This window comes from Typha angustifolia, chromosome 2 (genome assembly GCF_048772165.1).
Source record: "Typha angustifolia cultivar Huaian chromosome 2, ASM4877216v1, whole genome shotgun sequence".
In the NCBI taxonomy this organism is placed as follows: domain Eukaryota; kingdom Viridiplantae; phylum Streptophyta; class Magnoliopsida; order Poales; family Typhaceae; genus Typha; species Typha angustifolia.
Genome location: NC_133240.1, coordinates 9,657,057 through 9,674,171, shown reverse-complemented (window position 1 = coordinate 9,674,171; position 17,115 = coordinate 9,657,057). Strand labels below are relative to the sequence as shown.

The 17,115-nt window shown below is 38.3% G+C and overlaps 4 protein-coding genes across 5 annotated transcripts; 1 reads left to right on the top strand and 3 right to left on the bottom strand.

Moving 5' to 3' along the window:
* Positions 1 to 427: 427 nt before the first annotated feature.
* On the bottom strand, positions 428 to 3,509 carry LOC140776697 (heterogeneous nuclear ribonucleoprotein 1-like). The gene is made up of 2 exons (XM_073120511.1): positions 3,074 to 3,509; positions 428 to 2,505 (listed from the first exon to the last, which is right to left on the bottom strand). Exons 1-2 carry the CDS (start codon positions 3,293 to 3,295, stop codon positions 1,360 to 1,362), a joined length of 1,368 nt encoding a protein of 455 aa, XP_072976612.1. The 5' UTR covers positions 3,296 to 3,509; the 3' UTR covers positions 428 to 1,359.
* A 551-nt stretch (positions 3,510 to 4,060) lies between these two features.
* Positions 4,061 to 6,636, bottom strand: LOC140772483 (protein NRT1/ PTR FAMILY 5.2-like). 2 transcript variants are annotated; one of them, XM_073114574.1, is made up of 4 exons: positions 6,471 to 6,636; positions 6,126 to 6,343; positions 5,481 to 6,049; positions 4,061 to 5,218 (listed from the first exon to the last, which is right to left on the bottom strand). In XM_073114574.1, exons 1-4 carry the CDS (start codon positions 6,568 to 6,570, stop codon positions 4,357 to 4,359), a joined length of 1,749 nt encoding a protein of 582 aa, XP_072970675.1. In that variant the 5' UTR covers positions 6,571 to 6,636; the 3' UTR covers positions 4,061 to 4,356. The 2 variants fall into 2 exon arrangements, with proteins under 2 accessions (XP_072970675.1, XP_072970684.1); XM_073114583.1 differs by having other exon boundaries at positions 6,475 to 6,597.
* An 829-nt stretch (positions 6,637 to 7,465) lies between these two features.
* Positions 7,466 to 10,332, top strand: LOC140774250 (cytochrome c1-2, heme protein, mitochondrial-like). Its single transcript, XM_073117168.1, has 8 exons — positions 7,466 to 7,622; positions 7,774 to 7,899; positions 8,330 to 8,550; positions 8,917 to 9,196; positions 9,282 to 9,353; positions 9,656 to 9,772; positions 9,855 to 9,920; positions 10,002 to 10,332. Exons 2-8 carry the CDS (start codon positions 7,840 to 7,842, stop codon positions 10,116 to 10,118), a joined length of 933 nt encoding a protein of 310 aa, XP_072973269.1. The 5' UTR covers positions 7,466 to 7,622; positions 7,774 to 7,839; the 3' UTR covers positions 10,119 to 10,332.
* Positions 10,333 to 10,619: 287 nt separating this feature from the next.
* On the bottom strand, positions 10,620 to 14,492 carry LOC140774240 (protein PHOSPHATE STARVATION RESPONSE 2-like). Its single transcript, XM_073117156.1, has 8 exons — positions 14,357 to 14,492; positions 12,853 to 13,579; positions 12,364 to 12,574; positions 12,180 to 12,256; positions 12,049 to 12,088; positions 11,792 to 11,846; positions 11,514 to 11,583; positions 10,620 to 11,341 (listed from the first exon to the last, which is right to left on the bottom strand). The coding sequence occupies exons 2-8, from the start codon at positions 13,435 to 13,437 to the stop codon at positions 10,973 to 10,975; spliced, it is 1,407 nt and encodes a 468-aa protein (XP_072973257.1). The 5' UTR covers positions 13,438 to 13,579; positions 14,357 to 14,492; the 3' UTR covers positions 10,620 to 10,972.
* Positions 14,493 to 17,115: the final 2,623 nt, after the last annotated feature.

Here is a 17,115-nt window from a genome sequence, read left to right as displayed (position 1 = left end):
AACGAATCAAAAATATTCTCAAGATGTATACTTGTTTGATACTTCTACTCATTGCATTGCATCAACAACATGAATACCAAAACTATACTCCACATCCATAATCTTGGTGTATATGGATGAACTGATGCTATTTCAATGAGTCACCACCACTGTCAGATATTAGCCAGCTACAACAAGATCATATATCTTTCTCCTTATCATGTACAAAAAGGAAACTGAGGTAGTACTAGAATAATGTAACATCCCTTCTTTTCATTGCTTTGACCCAGAGAAATGTGAATACCACAAAATTGTACTCTATATACAAAATCCTATCATATATGAAAACTGATGCTACAGCAACAAAGCCAGCCTTCACTGTCAGATATTAGCCAGCTACAGCAGATCATGAATCTTTCTCCTTATCATGCGCAAAAAGAATATTGCCTTAGCAGAAAGAAGTGCTATGAATCAGAAAAGATTCGTTCTACCCATTGCTTTGAGTTAACAGAGTGAATAGCCAAATATCATAAAATGGCACTATACATCCGAAATCATATCATGTAAGAATAAACTGATGCTACTGTGAGACAAATAAGCCACCACTGTCAAATATCAGCTACAGCAAGATCATATGCTTTTCTCATTGAAAAGAAAGCAGAGACAGTAGTTGCAGTGCTAAGAATCAAAGACCCTCAACTCTTCTACCCACTGAAATTTGTACTCATTCCTTTGTATCAAGAATTTCATCAATACCACAAAATACTCTACATCTGTAATCTTAACCTATCATTTATGAATGAAGCAATGCTACTGCGATTGAACCAATCACTGCTGTCTTATACCCACATACAGCAAGACCATATTATTTTTCCTTATCATGTCAAAAAAGTAAACTGAGATAGTTGTAAGCAGTGCTAAGAATCAAAAGACATTTTCTTTACCTCTAACACTGATACTAATATCCAATACCAAAACATACTTAATCATATATTATCATAACACATAGAGTCTAATAGCACATAAGAAAAGATCAAACATAAAGCTACTCTAGCCTTTAGCAAGAGGCAAAGCTAGGGAACAAGCTCGAGAACATATAGCTACCAACGTGCACGCATACTTAAAAAGTAAATGAACTTCAAAAGCAAATACTAAGATTGAGGTATATAGTAATCCTCAGGAAAGCTACTAATTATATGCAAGCAACATAGAGAACTGCAACTAGTCTACTACTGAGATCAAGCATTCCAACCAGGCAAAAGATCTTCCTTTCTGCAGAGGTGCAAAGGCCGAAAACCAACTGAATCAGGCCTCGGCTGCAAAACAGAAAGCAATCTCCAGTTAGGAAGGCCCAGCTGGAACTGAAATAACTTCTGATCATCACTGTTGCTGTGGCTGCCTGCCCTGACCACCAACATAACCACCACCATAGCTAGCTGCTCCACCAGGAGGCCCATTAACCAGAGAAGCTCCATATGGCCCTCCTTGTGAAGGGTCCCTCCAAGCATTTGAATAACCTGAACTCCCATTTGCATCACCATAACCACTTCCACTGTAACCAGAAGTAACACCTTGTTCTCCTGTGCCACTAGCTGGGTTATTAGTTGGACCGCCGCTACCACGACCCCCAGCAGATCCATACCCACCTTGACTACCGTAAGGCCCTTCTGCACCACCATATCCACCATAGCCATACCCTTGGCTGCCATATCCCATTGCCCCACCTGGTGATTGGCCAGTAGGTGCGGCAGCAGCACCACCGCTGCCAGGATTGTTCCATGAGGAAGCAGCGCCATAAGCTGCATTTCCACCATATCCTGCGGAGCCATAACCAGTCGGAACTTGGTTGTTCCAGGGGCTTCTTGGAGCACCTGGAAGTACATTCGGATTTCCATATCCCCCAGCAGGCCCGCTGTACCCAGCACCAGCACCTCCATAGCCACCAACACCATAGCCTCCATAACCAACACCAGTGTTTGCCGCTCCATACCCATAACTTGGTGCACCATATCCTGAAGAGCCATAAGCTGGGTACCCACCACCTCCTGCTTGTGGCTGCATGTACCTGTTGGTATCCATTCTACCATCATAAGAACTAGTATTACCTCCTGAACCACCATAGGATTGGTAAGTTCCACCACCCATTGATCGGCTGCCACCAGTGTTGGGGTTTGCATCTTTTGGAAGAGCACGCTTGACCTCAACAAGTTTGCCATTAAGCTCATGGAAGGTCTTGTGCAACACATGATCAACAGCATCCTCTGTATCAAAAGAGATGAACCCAAAGCCCCGCGGACGTTGGGTGTTCTGGTCATACATAACAACTACATCAGTCACATTGCCATAGTTCTGAAAATACTGACGAAATCCTTCTTCTGTAAGAGTTGGGGGCAACCCTCCCACGAAAATCTTCTTGGTCCTAATATTTCCAGCAACACCTCCGCCAACTGCTCTCCCCGCATTATGGTTTCCAGACCTGGTAGAGGATTGCTGTTCCTCTCTAGAAAGAGCTCTCTTGGCTTCCACCTGATAATGATAAGTAGGGCATTAGAGCATAGGAAAAGGACCAATACACAGACTTTGTTAGCTTAACACAGAAAATTGCATAGCGATGCATATTACATTAGCACAAAACCCAAGACAACCAAACGTGCCTCAGAAAAAGAAGAAAAATATATATATGGCATGTCAAACATCTAAAAGTACCAAGCTTTGTTAGCTTAAAAACTAAACCAGCAAGGTGTAAAAATGCTTGATCAGACCAAGAACAACACATGTGACGAAAAAGACATATGGCATATCAAGCATCTAAAACACGCAGACCAGGAAATTTTATTCTAATTTAAAAGAACAATACGATTTGCTACAAAAGCCCCGACTCCGAGAAATTGACCCGAAACACCACCAAAATTTGTAAATCCCGGAAAGAATAAATAAAAGAGCATGCCAAAAGCCCAAATCTCGAGCATTGCTACAACAGAGAAACCAAACAAGAGAGAAAACAAAAGATACCCAAAACCCGAGATCGAAACATCAAATTATTAGCCGGAAAAGAGCAATCTTCACGAAATAGGAAGAGGTGAAAAGAGCAAACCGCGCGGCCGTCGATAGTGTGCTTGTCCTGGAGGACCCGATCGAGAAGCGATGGATCGGCGAAGACGACGAATCCGAAACCCCTTGGCCTTCCGGTAGCCTTATCCCGCATAATAACCACCTGGGAGACCTCCCCATAGTTCCCAAAATACTCCTTCAGCTTCTCCTCGTTCGTGTCCCACGATATCCCCCCGATGAACAGCTTCCCCTGATCCGAATCCATCAAGCTCTCCTCTCTCCACGCAAAAACTCTTCTCTCTCTAGATCGAAGTAAGGAATTAAACCAAAAAAAGAGGAGGACCTTCTTGGAAAAGAAGAGAGAAGACGATAGAGAACCGCCGAGCTCGGAACACGGCGGAGAGGAAAAGATCTCGAAGTGGGGAAGGGGAGAGGAGCGAAGGGATATTTACTCCTTTTCCGTCTGAGGGCTGAGATGGAGTGATCGGACGGTGGAGAACGAAGGTAGGGTTCGCCATCCCCTCCTTTTGGTTCGGTCGCTTACTCGCACGTGCGAGGGAAGTGTTTTACACAACGCGTCTTAGTTTCACCTTTACACCCTGTAAAATATTTATTTTCAGGTATTTGGCATATAACCCCCTAAGAACTGGAAAAATCTTGCGGCGAACATTAGTTACCGTCATTATTTTATTTTAAAGATTAATTATATTTTAACCCCTCGTTATATATCACCACGTGTCACTTTCACATCTCACTTTAAAAAAAATAGTTATATCTACCCTGTATTATCTAATTATATCACTAATATTTCAATAATTGACCTCCTAATTAGATGGATAAAAATATTTTTACTTTCTATTCCTTTTCTATATAGAACTAGATTTCGAAATATTAAAGAAAATTGGTTTGAAATCTAATATATATGTAAAGGTGAAGATAATTATAGAAGGAATATATGGGCATTTTTATCCATCAATTAGTCAAATTTTTAAATTTATTTCTATCAGAATTTCTAATGAAATATTTACGGAGAAGACTTAATAGTTCATTTAAATTAATCAAGATATACAATGCAAATATATTTCATGAAAAAAAAAAGAGCAACTCCAAAGGAATCCAGAATTGGAAACAGAGAACTCTGCTGAACACCTGATCAGATCTTTGTTCTTCGGCTACTTCTGACATACTGAGACATATGAATTATCAAGATCCTCCACTGGTTCTTGGAATGGCTCAAAACACCTCAGCTTTGCAGATCTAAAACTTAGCAACAAACGAGAAGAACGAGAAGAAGATGAAATTGAAGACACTAAGATTGTTTGAACTCTAACAATGCACTTGTTTGTGAGCTTCATGATACTCCTCTGCTTCTTGGAATGGTTCAAACACCTCAGCTTTGTAGCTATAAAACTTAGCAACAAAGCAGAAGAAGATGAAATTGAAGATACTGAGCATCGTGAGGAAGGCGTAGTAGTAATCGAGATGCGAAGAATTAAGATTGTTTGAAATCCATCCCTTCTTGCCATCTTGAGCTGTGATCTTAGAAACAGTTGTTAGTAGAACACTGCTGAGGAAGTCCCCAATGCCATAAGTAAGTAATGAGTAGGAAGTGCCGAAACTCTTCATGCTCTCAGGAGCTTGGTCGTAGAAGAATTCCAATTCTCCAGGAAGTAAGAAACCATCACCTACTCCCATGAGCACATACTGAGGAAGCAGTATAAATATGGTGAGTGGAACTCCTCCTTCATTTTGATCAACTCCATGAATTCTCGCGGCTCGTAGCCTATTTCGCTCGGTTATAGATGCAACTAGCATTGTTATGATGTGAAGAACTAGGCCAACTCCTATTCTTTGAAGAAGTGTTATCCCCCTAGGATTCTTAGTCCATGTTCTCATGATCTTTATGAAGAAAAGGTCGTAAACAACTAGGAAGGTGAGCATTGAGATTGTTGTGGATGTCAAAAGGCTAGCAGGAGGGAGTTGGAAGTGCGATCCGATGTGTCGGTTAAGAGTAGTTCCTTGCTTCACGAAGAGCGTATTAACCTGAGCGATCGTCGTTGCAGGAACGATCATGGCAAGAAAGATTGGAGTCAATTTTAGCATTTGTTTTGTCTCCTCTACTTCAGTCACTGTGCTCAACATCCAGGGTGTGTTTGATCCATTTTTCACAGCCGCCTTGTTGAGAAATCTGCAGTCAGATATATATATTAGCTAAGAGGATACATGAGATGCAACTACTATTATGACAAGTGCTACAACACTTGGCTTATTTACTGCTGATACTGATCATAGTGAAGAAAAAGATAGCAATACACTTTTATAAGTCTTAAGATTTATGTTACTTACTTCCAACTCCAAGTCATGCAAGAACTATTTTAGCACAGCTACTATTCAATTACTATCAAGTTCAGAAGAAAAAAATATAGAAAAAGAAAGAGGAGAAAAGTTACCTCATTGAATCTGTGGAGAGGATTCTGAACTTGTTTCTGTTCTTGTACTCTTCCAACTCCAATTCATGAAGCTCCAGTGCATTCTTAGGAAGTGGCACTCTCCTCTTTCTAACTGCAGCCACCAATACCTTGGCCATTTTTGTAAGTGGACTTCCCTGAGGCACCTTGTGCCTATACAGGGGAGTTCCAGCAAAGAAGACTAATACTGAAGCTAATAACCCAACTGTAGGAAGTCCATATCCCAGAGACCAACCCACAGTGTCCTGGACATAGACAAACAGAGTGTTGGCTAAGAGAGTCCCTGTGAAGATACTGCACATCCACCAGTTGAAGAAGGAAGCCTTCTGAGCCTTCTCCTTTGGTTCGAAATCATCAAACTGGTCGGCGCCGATGGTTGAAATGTTCGGTTTGGTTCCCCCAGATGCAACTGCAAGTATGTAGAGTGCAGTGAAGAACACACCTGATTGCAGTGCTGATGCTTGCTCACAACTAGCTGCAATAGTGGTTTGATCACAAGGTGGTGGCTTCAGTGATGGCACTGAAACTGCTACCGTTAGTAGACACATTCCCTGTTCACAAAGTTTAACACTATCAATTGAGCCTACTCCTTGTATTCTTAAGACAGGAATGAGTATAAATAATTACCAGTAAAAAGAACAACGAGGAAATCACGAACGTCCAGTATCGCCCTAAGTATGCATCAGCAATATATCCACCGAAAACCGGCATTAAGAATCCGACGCCGGCCCAGTTGGTGACATTATTAGCTGCCTCAACTGTACCCTGGTGAAGCTTTCTGGTTAGATATATCAACAAGTTTGTTGATACTGCAAAATAGGCCATCCTGTCAAATACTTCATACACTGCAAGAACTCCAAATATGCATCAATTAGCTTAGCTGCTTCATGTCATTAGTATTTCATAGTCTAGCTATGAAAAAACTTGAAGAATTCGAAGCCAGAAAGGCGATATGTTTTGAGATTTAATTACCGACAAGAAAACAGCAGGCACTCCAGCCACCTCTCTTAGATCTCAACACAGGATTGCCCTTGAGATCAACTGAACCATCCTTGGCATAGTCCTCCTCCATCGATGAATTCTTACTAGTAAAACTCTCTCTGTATCTTCATTTATAGACAAGACCACTGTGATCATATTCTACAAGGAAGATAAAATTTGCAAGTCTTAAAGCAACACGTGAAGGAATATTAGCACTTCCTACTACTTGCTTGCTTCAAAACAGAACCACCCTTTCTGAGGAGCATATCAGCTGCAATGAATTGGCTACCCGACAGCAGCTAATTCATCCATGACTGCCAATAACAAGCTGCCATGTACCCTGATGCAAGAAATGCTGCACTCTGGGCTGCAGCCTGGGACCATCTACAGTTGGTTGGCCACTATGGATGATTGGCATGAAAAAGAACATCAACATTGAATCTTTAGCATTTATAGAATTGATGATGTCTACTCATCCACTTAATTATATGCTTCTATAATATCATTCACTTTGCATCAATCCTCATTACCAACAATATCCACCACAAACTGGCCACCATTACCATTTAGCCGTGCTATCCAATTGATGTCGTTGCTCGGCTACCGTTGACCTTTTGATATTCGTCATTGTTTCGTCATTGTCATATGTCATGCAACTGCAATCTCCACTCATCGATCAGCACCTATTCTGTTAACTCACCATTGCTGCTCAAGCAAAGGAATCTTTGAGGTTTCCTGAAAGAAGTATGTCTCAATGAGACGTAGACTTATAAAATTCTTCTTTCTGGTTGTGTTATGGGACTTTAATGGCAGTAGAGGATTTGTCAATATGAAGATTTCAAAAAGACTTGTGCTGGAACTCACAAAATGGTAGTTTTGCACTCTTCAATCTTCATTAATGCAGAGACTTTATTTTGCAAAATAGCCCCTTTCTCTTTTTATGATTTGCAGATGAGGTCCTTTATTTGCAAAATAGCATTCAAGGAACTGGGGTACGTGGCAGCTTCTTGATCACGTTGTTTTGTCGTACATCGAGTGGACCAGCCAATCCGCTGCCCAAATTATCAGAGACCCAGAGACTACTACTCATCTCTCTCCAGTCTCCCCCCATCTTGGAACCCTAAATCCACAGAAGGATCGAAGGTAGATCCGACGCACATCTTGTAGATCTTCCCGATCTTTCTAGCTGTTGTAGATTCTCATGGTTTCGTGGCATTATCATGGTCGATTGTTTGGTCAAAGAGTTGCGTGGTTCGGGGGTTAGATAGTGATTCAAGTTGTAATTTTGATGCAGGAAATTGATATGCATTCGTGATCCGCTCTCTTAGTGATCTCCGCTTTGGTGAAAAAATCTACTCCGATGGCCACCGGCAGAGCCATCCACCAGATTTTGAGGAGGAAATCTCAATTTCAATCATGTGTAAGAATTCCCCTTGTCTTCTTAAAGATTGTGATGGTAGACATTTGATATACTAAGTAGTAGCTCATCCTTTTATATATTCATCTTTTTCTTTCTTTAGTTCAAAATGATACTATTTTAGTGGGCTTTGATGTGATTCTACTGATTGAATTCAGGTTTTGAGAGGAAATCGTAACTCAAGTTCTTTGTTAGGTCGTAAACGGTATAGTGATGTCTAGTTTTGGAGGGATTTAGATCTTCTAAAATTTTTACATTCATGATGACACGAAAGATTTCTGGGCGTTCTTTAGATACCTTAATTGGAATAAAGTATTTATATGTTTTTCCATACCTTAGAGCGTCCATATATGTATTCTAGCAGGATCCATTGGAAAAATGGTAGAAAATGCTGTTCAATTCTGGATAATTGTTGAAATGTTGACTACTGCAGGCTCCGCTTTTGCTGTCATCATTTGCATTTAAGCAGGATCAAGAGAGAGTTGGATCTGCTGGTGTGAAGTCACTAAGAGCACTTGCTCTTCTTGGAGCTGGTATTTCTGGTATATTGAGCTTTGCTTCCGTAGCATCTGCTGACGAAGCTGAGCATGGACTTCCATGTCCCAACTATCCTTGGCCTCACGAAGGCATTCTGAGTTCCTATGACCATGCATCGTAAGCAACTGTGTCCCTGTCGTTATCATGAACTCCATCCTTTCTATGAATCATTTACTTATTCTGCTACTTTCAAATCTGTCAAAGTAATAGGATTATGGCCTTCGAGATTCAGATGCTTATTAAGTTGTTTAGAGAATCTGCATGAGCATAAATTGTTTACTTTCTTAGCCTTTCTTGCAAAAGGAGAGGTAACATGAATGCATGTCACATATGTAGGGTAGATGTGCATCATTACTCCTCGATGAAACAATAATTGTTCATGCAAAATATTAAAACAAACCGATCTCCTTCTGTTAGATGACCATTTTATTTTTGTTTATACATGCCAATTACATCTATAATATCTATATTGTACATGAGCAGAATACGACGGGGCCATCAGGTTTACCAGCAAGTTTGTGCTTCATGCCATTCAATGTCCCTAATTTCATACCGAGATCTTGTCGGGGTGGCATACACTGAAGAGGAGACAAAAGCTATGGCTGCTGAGATAGAGGTCGTTGATGGACCAAATGATGAAGGAGAAATGTTCACTCGTCCTGGTAAATTAAGTGATCGCTTCCCTCAGCCGTATGCAAATGAACAAGCAGCACGATTTGCAAATGGAGGGGCATATCCTCCAGACTTGAGCCTTATCACTAAAGTAATTTTCTTGTAAACTAATTCAAATTTCCTTCTGTTTTTTTCTTCTTCCATTTGACTAATGTTTTTTTTTCATCTTTAACCAGGCTCGACACAATGGCCAAAACTATGTTTTTGCTCTTCTTACTGGCTATCGTGATCCCCCTGCAGGTGTTACGGTAATTATGTGACCTTCTTATGTTTAGTATTCATCATTCCTCTGAATGATATCATGCAGTCTTCTCCGTCAAACCAAACACATGCATGATACTGCTATCTTCATTGCTTGAGTCATTCACACAGGCTAGAATGCACACCCGATGAACAATTGTTGTATAATCATCACTTTATGTGAGGATGAAATTAAGCATTTGTCTATAATTACATACTACTATCATGGAGGAATGGTTATTATGTATGCTCATGATTTCTGCAGTGGCTGTTAATCTTGAATGTGCTAACCAAGTCTTCTGGAATTTAGATTAGGGAGGGCCTAAACTACAATCCTTACTTCCCTGGAGGTGCAATAGCTATGCCCAAGATGCTTATTGATGGTGCAATTGAGTATGAAGATGGCACTCCTGCAACTGAATCACAGGCAACTTTTCCATCTTTACATCTTTAAAAACATTGATATGTTCTGCATACTGATCTTTTGAAACCTACGTCTCGATTTTCAGATGGGAAAAGATGTTGTTACATTCCTTTCGTGGGCAGCAGAGCCTGAAATGGAAGAGAGGAAACTGGTAATCATTTTAGATTCTTGGACTTCTGGATTTTTTCTATTATCATTTTGGATTATAATGAAGCTTATCCATTTTATGCAGATGGGTTTTAAGTGGATCTTTGTATTGTCTCTTGCTCTCATGCAAGCTGCTTATTATCGACGGATGAAGTGGTCAGTTTTGAAGTCAAGAAAGCTGATTCTTGATGTTGTCAACTGATGATGATCTTCTATCCATCTTGGTTTTCTTGTGAGAACATCGAAAAATAAGAAGTCTTTAATTAATTATTGTACCCTGTGTTCCCATGGATTTTTTTCAATGGTCTAAAGTAGGAATTAGTTATGCATCGTATTGTTGAGCAATTCTTTTGTGGAGTGGTATCTCCTCAACTTATTTCTCAAATGGACCTTTTTGTTGTCGTCGGATTCTGAAATACATTTTGGCTTAACTTTGATGAAATAAATTTCATTCAACTTCATACTACTAGTGAACAGCTGACATGGATCGGTAATACTGGACACTTATTTCACAAAATAATTGATGTAGGTAAATTCTCTTAGTTCAAGTCTTATCTGAGATCATCTTATTTCATGAGATCCTTGTTTAAAGCACCTATCGTCCAGTGTTTCTATTGAACTGCATGACACGGGAGCTGTGAAGTCCAATACTTGTAACAAGAACCCTGGGCACTTACTATGCCATCGATCAGAAGAAATAAGAAGAGTATGCATTGTAATATTCTGTCACTGCCTACAATATGTGTATACAAAAGTTTTAAGATCAAATATGTCAGTACAGAAGGCAGATTCTTGCAACAATTACTCTATCCTTTATTTCAACATTTCCATCTTCCAGAACATGTTTATCAAAGCACCAAATTCAGCAGTTGTGAATCAGGTACTAATTATCACAATAATAATAATAATAATAAATCTTGTTCCTTTTATTATCAAACATCATTTATATGAAAGCAATTTCTGTAAGAGGGAAAACTGCTAGCTAAGGTATTGAAATCCTGATTGTACCAAAATATGAACTTCTCTTGAGCATATTAATGAGCATAATTCTGTTAGTTAAATTGCTGATGTAGCAGATAAGTCTGCAAAATTATGTCTTGACCTCTTAGAGGGTGGGGAATGAGAACCACCAACTATATTGGATTCAATTTTACTATCATGCTTGAGCATTTTATGCCTGTCAATAAGTTGCGGAGAACCCTCTGCTGCTAGTCCTGCACCAGGAGAGCGCTTATCTGTTTTGGCATGATCATTTTCAGGAATTTCCCTTATGTCGATAGTATTTGTTGGCTCTGACAACTGGGTAGATGAATCGTCCATATTGGCCGATGCCTTGATCTTGTCGATGCCCTGGCATTGTTTTTCAAACATCATCTGAAGATACCTCCCTTGTTCTTCAATTTGCAACTGCAGCTTCCTTTGAATCTGTAGAGGAAGAGAATAACCTAGTTGAACACAAACAATCCTTTCCAATAATAATTTTCCTGAGATCCATTAGAGAAAGACTTGAGAAAATATTGCATGTACTGTTAAGAATTACATTCAGCAGTATTTTATCTCATCATTTTCTACTGCAACAATAATTAATCAGTAGTACCTCAAGCTGTTCGTGAAGTTGTTTCTGGACTTCAACCTGAACTCGCAATGCTTCAGTGATCCCCATACCCCTATCAAGAAAGAGAGATAGGATCAGGTTTGACTTGGTATGAACCTTATCCGAGAGCCCTCTGACTATGCACTTTATGCTTTATTTCTTTCCTCAATGTACAAATTTGAATTGTGGAAAACAGTAACACCAAAGCAAGAGAAATTGAATTGATATGTACAGATAGTAAATGAAGTTACAGAAGTCCCAATTAGCAATGATCCACTTACGTTCTTAAGTCTAGAGATGAGACTTCTTCCATTTGAGTAATCTTTTTAGACATTCCTGCCACGTGAGAAAATTCTGTGAGTGGTCTTCAAATTCAAACAGTGGAACCGCATGCGAATATGTGCCATTTGACATGACATACTTCGAACCGCATGCGAATATGTGCCATTTGACATGACATACTTCGTAAGTAAAAAAGAAGCAATAAAAATGAACTCTAACACCAAAAGTTATGATAATTGGTACAAGATTGGCAAACCTTCTATTGATTCTGGTCTGAACCTTGCTGTTCGATATTTCTGGAACATAAGAAAAGGGTCCATAAGAAAAGAAAAAAGACCTAAAATGATAAAGCTTATGTAACTACAGAAAAGGGTACAAATGATGAACCTGCAGGTGGCTTTTTACATGGTAGATGGTCAAACCCTCAACCTTCATGAGCTTCCGCACGCCCTTAGGGGTTGCTTCTATAGAGCAGAAGAAACAGAAATTAATGCAAGGAACTCAAAGCATAATAAGTTAGCGAGAAAGTATATAAATAAAAATAACACGAGTTCCACAGAGCAACAATTACTTTCACTTCCACCAAGCTTCTTTACAGCTTCTACAAAAAGTTCATGGAGTTCTGGCGTCCATCTCATTCGTGACTTGGCTGGAGCTGCATTTGTAGAAGAAGATGGACCAGTGGCGCTAGAAAGCTCACTGGAATGGGAAGGAAGTGATAGATGGGTTTGTGAATTGTGAACTGAAAAGTCTGCAGGCACATGAACTGCTGAATGTATTACCTATAAAAAGGTCATATAAGTTCAAGAGTAGCGCTCAATCTGGGAAAGCACTAATTAATACTATAACAGTCCTCTCCTTAGCCTCATAGTAAGCATAAATTAATATCATAAACACTTATAAGAACTAGTTTTCTTCTTTGATGAACTTACTCCACCAATCTGCTAGTTGTATTCACATACCAAAACTTCATAGGATTAAACATCTTGTTATCTCTCACAGATAATATACATAGCATCATAAAAGTAAATCTCCAAGTCCAATATGCAAATGTACAAACCTTTGTCTGAGACTCAGTGGCATCACTATCATCCAGTAGCTCCCTCCAATTTTCATTAATTAAGCCCGTCAAATCTGACCATTCATATTGCTTATTGATGTCACCAGGATTAGTAATGTGATTTTCTTGGATCTGATTGTTGAGATTGACATGATCTGGGTAATCAGTTATTCCTTGAACTGATTCTGGATGCCAAGTAATTTCAGCAGATTCTTCAGGATAAGTATTCAATGAAGGTTGGCATGTTGCTGAATATAATGAAAATGTGGAGGGCAAGGAGGAATTGCGATCTGACAATTTTGAAATATATGGAGCATCGAAAGTATGCTTCTCATGAGGTGATATTGCGTCAATATGAAGATCTGAATCGAACACTGGAGCTGCTGAAAATGAAAACCCGTAAACCCCATTATTGGACATCAGAGGGTTTTGGAGTGGTGCCAGAGAGTTTTTTCTCAGTTCCATTTCCATTAAAGCCTGTTGAGAATCCAGAAGTTTGGGATACTTCTCTTCAATAGGGGAAGGTCGAAAGTGTAAAGATGAGGAAACAAGCATGGGAATGCCTCTGTTATGAAATTGTTTCATTTTGATTCTACAGAGATAAAATTGTTCAACCTATATCACTTCTGATACAATCTTTTTTATCCCTCTAATCTCCAGAATGACAACTGTCATTGCCTTGTTCTCCAAAACAACGAAAACTATAAATCACACTGTATCGTCGGCCCTGTATATGGAGTATCATAAATTAGATTCAACCACGAAAATGAAAACAAGAAATGAAGCAGGACTCTTCTAAAAAATTCATTATATTATGCATTAGCAGTAAAATATGAGGGCATTATCGATTGAATGTGATGTCTTCTATAGTTCTATAGGACTAGTTAGAGCTGTGGTATGAGAACATTTAACTAAAACAGAAAGAAAGAGCCTTGTCATAAAAGCGTAAAAGTTCAAATAGACTGGAAGTTCATAAGAGATTAAATACACAAAAATATACCATTATTTCCACCATAAGCATGGAGAACGAAGCATGGGACATGGGCCACATGTTATAAATTGGTTGACAATCCAAACTAACAGTAGCATCAGATTGGGATTTTTTTTTCGCCATCTTTTTATGGGAACCAAAATCTTGAATGAAGCTAATCCAGTTCCATCATTTAGATTAAGAAAAGGGAAAAAAAATCTCATCAATATTATCATCCTGTCTCGGTTACAAACACTGTTAGAGCAGATATCACATGACAGATTTAAAATTTTTTTAGCCCAATATATTTCCACATGCAGAAGGAATCCTCAGTCCAATTAATTCGACTTAGTTATAAGCAAAAGGAGAGGCAGAATCGAATTGGGTCTTTCCTACTCTCATCTAAAAACCTACATGCAACCCAAAAAAAGGACTCTTCAGCCGCCATCAAATGCAACCGAACGAAATCGAAAGAAAACAATAAAGACAAAGATAACATAGTGCAAAATCGAAGTGGGTTTCTCGTAATCTTACCTCCTCTGAATCAAATAGCGGTGTTATAGATGGAGAAGTGATGGAAAGGAGAGATATTTGAGAGGAAAGGAGAAGGAAGAAAGAAGGAATCCGAGTTCCATCTCAAAAGGAGTAAAACCCCTCTAACGACGAGCTATGGGAGACAGATTACGTATATACATTCTTACTCAAAAGCCCCTCCTAAATCTCGTATTAGATTTAAAGCCCGTATTGTTAGAGATTATTTCGTTATTTTAAAGCAAAGTCTTTGAGATGGAATCTTTTGATCTTAATTGACTACTTTAAATAATATCATTTGCATAACAAGAACGCTAATCTAAGCCCCTCGACGTGCTTAATATCTTTTTTCAAAACATTTGTTTAACTTATCCCTAATAATTTTATATCATTTCCCATGTATTGGTTTTGAACAGTATAAATTAAAGCAAATATTAGGCATTAATTACCTCTTTCAGATTAAATTAAACCATCCACTGGCTGCTATCAATATGACGGACTTTTTTATTTATTTATTAATCTTGGTTTATTATCTACAGTGGACAAGTCGACCAAGGCAAGGCAATAGTAGCCTAAAATGTCAAATAATAATAATAATAATAATATAAAAGATCACGGTGTTGCGTGTAAAAGATTATGACATATTATTCGACTTGGCTACCGATCAGGGAGTAGATTGACCTTTTAGAGATTCTGACTTTGATATTTTGTTGGCACGAGATGCCTCTGCCTAGTGTTGCATAGCATTATATGCCGAAGTTTGGGGAACAAACCATATACCTAACTTGTAAATGCGTTATTCAACTCAGAACAATGGGCGATAAAACCCATTTAAGGATATCTTCAGCAATATTTTCAACAAAATTACTGTTAATCATATATTTAGATAATTAAACTGTTTTGTGTTATGATGGTGATGGCACCTTAGGGGCACTACAGTATAATTAATTTAGGAGCCTTACCATTTGATATTTGATGCATTCTTAATTCCTAAAATAAAAATTAAAAATCTCCTCTTGTTTTATATAATATATATTTTTTTCCACATTGCCATCTTTATTTTAACTATATTGCAGAAAGCCCCCTCTGCTTTTGGGTTTATCTGCAAAATTCCAAGGATGATGGTAATGTTTGGAAGTTTAGTGGATGATAATCTTGTCATCATTCTATGGTTTGGATGATGGATACAAAACCAATGTGCTTTACTTAATAGATCCTTTCTGGCTGCTTTATATTCTTTTAAGTAATCAAAATTAGTTTATGATTAAATTAATTGCTTAAGATAATAAAAGAATTTCTTTATACCATTGTTTTGTCCCCAATTTTTTTATACCATTATCTTATTTATTCCATTGAACAATAATTAAAAACCAGATGAAGAAGAAAGAAAGAAAGAAATATCAGAGATTTAAATATATTAATTTTATTTCTCTTTTGAAACTAAATTTAAGTTGATGAATGATGTTTGAAACTCCTGAGAGCTGAGCTGAAAAGAATCTAACAGCTATGCATCAGCCAATTGAAATTTTCCGAAGCGATTTAATTATATTTAATTTTTAGTGCATATCATATATATAAATTATACGTAGTCTATTATAATAAAATATACATCAATTATAAAATAAATATATATTCATTCGATTATATATGCTAAAGTAAAAATTCAAATATAATTAAATTACAAAAGTCCCACCCACTTCTATCCCTACAAAGATCCGCAAATCCCTAATCACTAACCCTCTTAAGAGCTAGAGTATAATTACTTCAGAATCTATTTGCTCCAAGGAGGATGCATCCATCATCAAAATTCTGAGAGTAGCTCTCTAAATCATAAGCAAATTTCGCGGTGCGCCTTCGCGAAGATCTCATCGCATTCCTCCAACGATACCTCAATTTCGAGAAAACTTGCTTCTTGCTCGTGGATCGCCGCCACCATCGGATCACTGAATTGTGTCTAATACTCAGCAGAATCACTTCATTCTTTTCCAACTTCATTGCTTCCATCTTCTTGCTCCTAATGAGACTCCAATTGATCATCAATATATATATAAACTGGTCTTGTAGAACTAACTTGCTCTCAAATGATACCACCTTAGTTGCTTATATATACAACTCTCCGACACGAAGAAAGAAATCTATAAGTTTGGTTGTCAAATGATCTCAGGCTGCCTTTATTGCCTTTCTAGTCAGAGCCTTGGCAAAAGTTTAAGAAGGAGATAAGATCAGATCACTTTGGCTTTCAAGTGATGGATCTCATACATAGACTCTAGGAAAAAGTTCTCAAAAGGGATGATGATTCCATGTAAGATAGTGCATTGGAATTCCACTAGGTGAGCAATGGGGAATAATTTTCTTTTTTATGATCAATTAACTTTAACAAAGTTGGTAGATGCTTTTCTTTTTTTTATTTTAATCAGTAATTAAGAAAGTTATAGTATTAATTTCAACGGCGATTTTGTTTCACTTCAACATTATGCCGATAGCTTGAAAGAACAGCTATAATTTAAATACACCTCATAATATATATTACTTAGCATTTGATATAATATTATAAGGATAATTAGAGGATAAACTACAAGTGCTTTTTTTTCTTTTGACTAAAGATGATCTTCTCCTCTACTTTGGTGGGCTTCAACGAGATTTCTGAAACATCAACGGCCAGGATTTAATCCATTGACCATTGGTTAGCGCGGACGGTGGCGATTAACCCTTCTTCATCATAAAGCCCCATGGACGAAGAATCCAATCCCTTCGCGTTCAAC

What these genes read in the sequence shown, in the direction of transcription:
- LOC140776697 (XM_073120511.1), bottom strand. Translation starts at nt 3,295, where the DNA reads ATGGATTCGGATCAGGGGAAGCTGTTCATCGGGGGGATATCGTGGGAC. An exon ending in ACACTATCGACGGCCGCGCG is followed by an intron (nt 2,506 to 3,073) that starts GTTTGCTCTTTT and finishes TATCATTATCAG; the next exon opens with GTGGAAGCCAAGAGAGCTCT.
- LOC140772483 (XM_073114574.1), bottom strand. Translation starts at nt 6,570, where the DNA reads ATGGAGGAGGACTATGCCAAGGATGGTTCAGTTGATCTCAAGGGCAAT. An exon ending in CCTCGTTGTTCTTTTTACTG is followed by an intron (nt 6,050 to 6,125) that starts GTAATTATTTAT and finishes CTTTGTGAACAG; the next exon opens with GGAATGTGTCTACTAACGGT. An exon ending in CTCTCCACAGATTCAATGAG is followed by an intron (nt 5,219 to 5,480) that starts GTAACTTTTCTC and finishes ATCTGACTGCAG; the next exon opens with ATTTCTCAACAAGGCGGCTG.
- LOC140774250 (XM_073117168.1), top strand. Translation starts at nt 7,840, where the DNA reads ATGGCCACCGGCAGAGCCATCCACCAGATTTTGAGGAGGAAATCTCAA. An exon ending in AATCTCAATTTCAATCATGT is followed by an intron (nt 7,900 to 8,329) that starts GTAAGAATTCCC and finishes TGACTACTGCAG; the next exon opens with GCTCCGCTTTTGCTGTCATC. An exon ending in AGTTCCTATGACCATGCATC is followed by an intron (nt 8,551 to 8,916) that starts GTAAGCAACTGT and finishes GTACATGAGCAG; the next exon opens with AATACGACGGGGCCATCAGG.
- LOC140774240 (XM_073117156.1), bottom strand. Translation starts at nt 13,437, where the DNA reads ATGAAACAATTTCATAACAGAGGCATTCCCATGCTTGTTTCCTCATCT. An exon ending in GAAGCTTGGTGGAAGTGAAA is followed by an intron (nt 12,257 to 12,363) that starts GTAATTGTTGCT and finishes TCTGCTCTATAG; the next exon opens with AAGCAACCCCTAAGGGCGTG. An exon ending in ATGTAAAAAGCCACCTGCAG is followed by an intron (nt 12,089 to 12,179) that starts GTTCATCATTTG and finishes CTTATGTTCCAG; the next exon opens with AAATATCGAACAGCAAGGTT.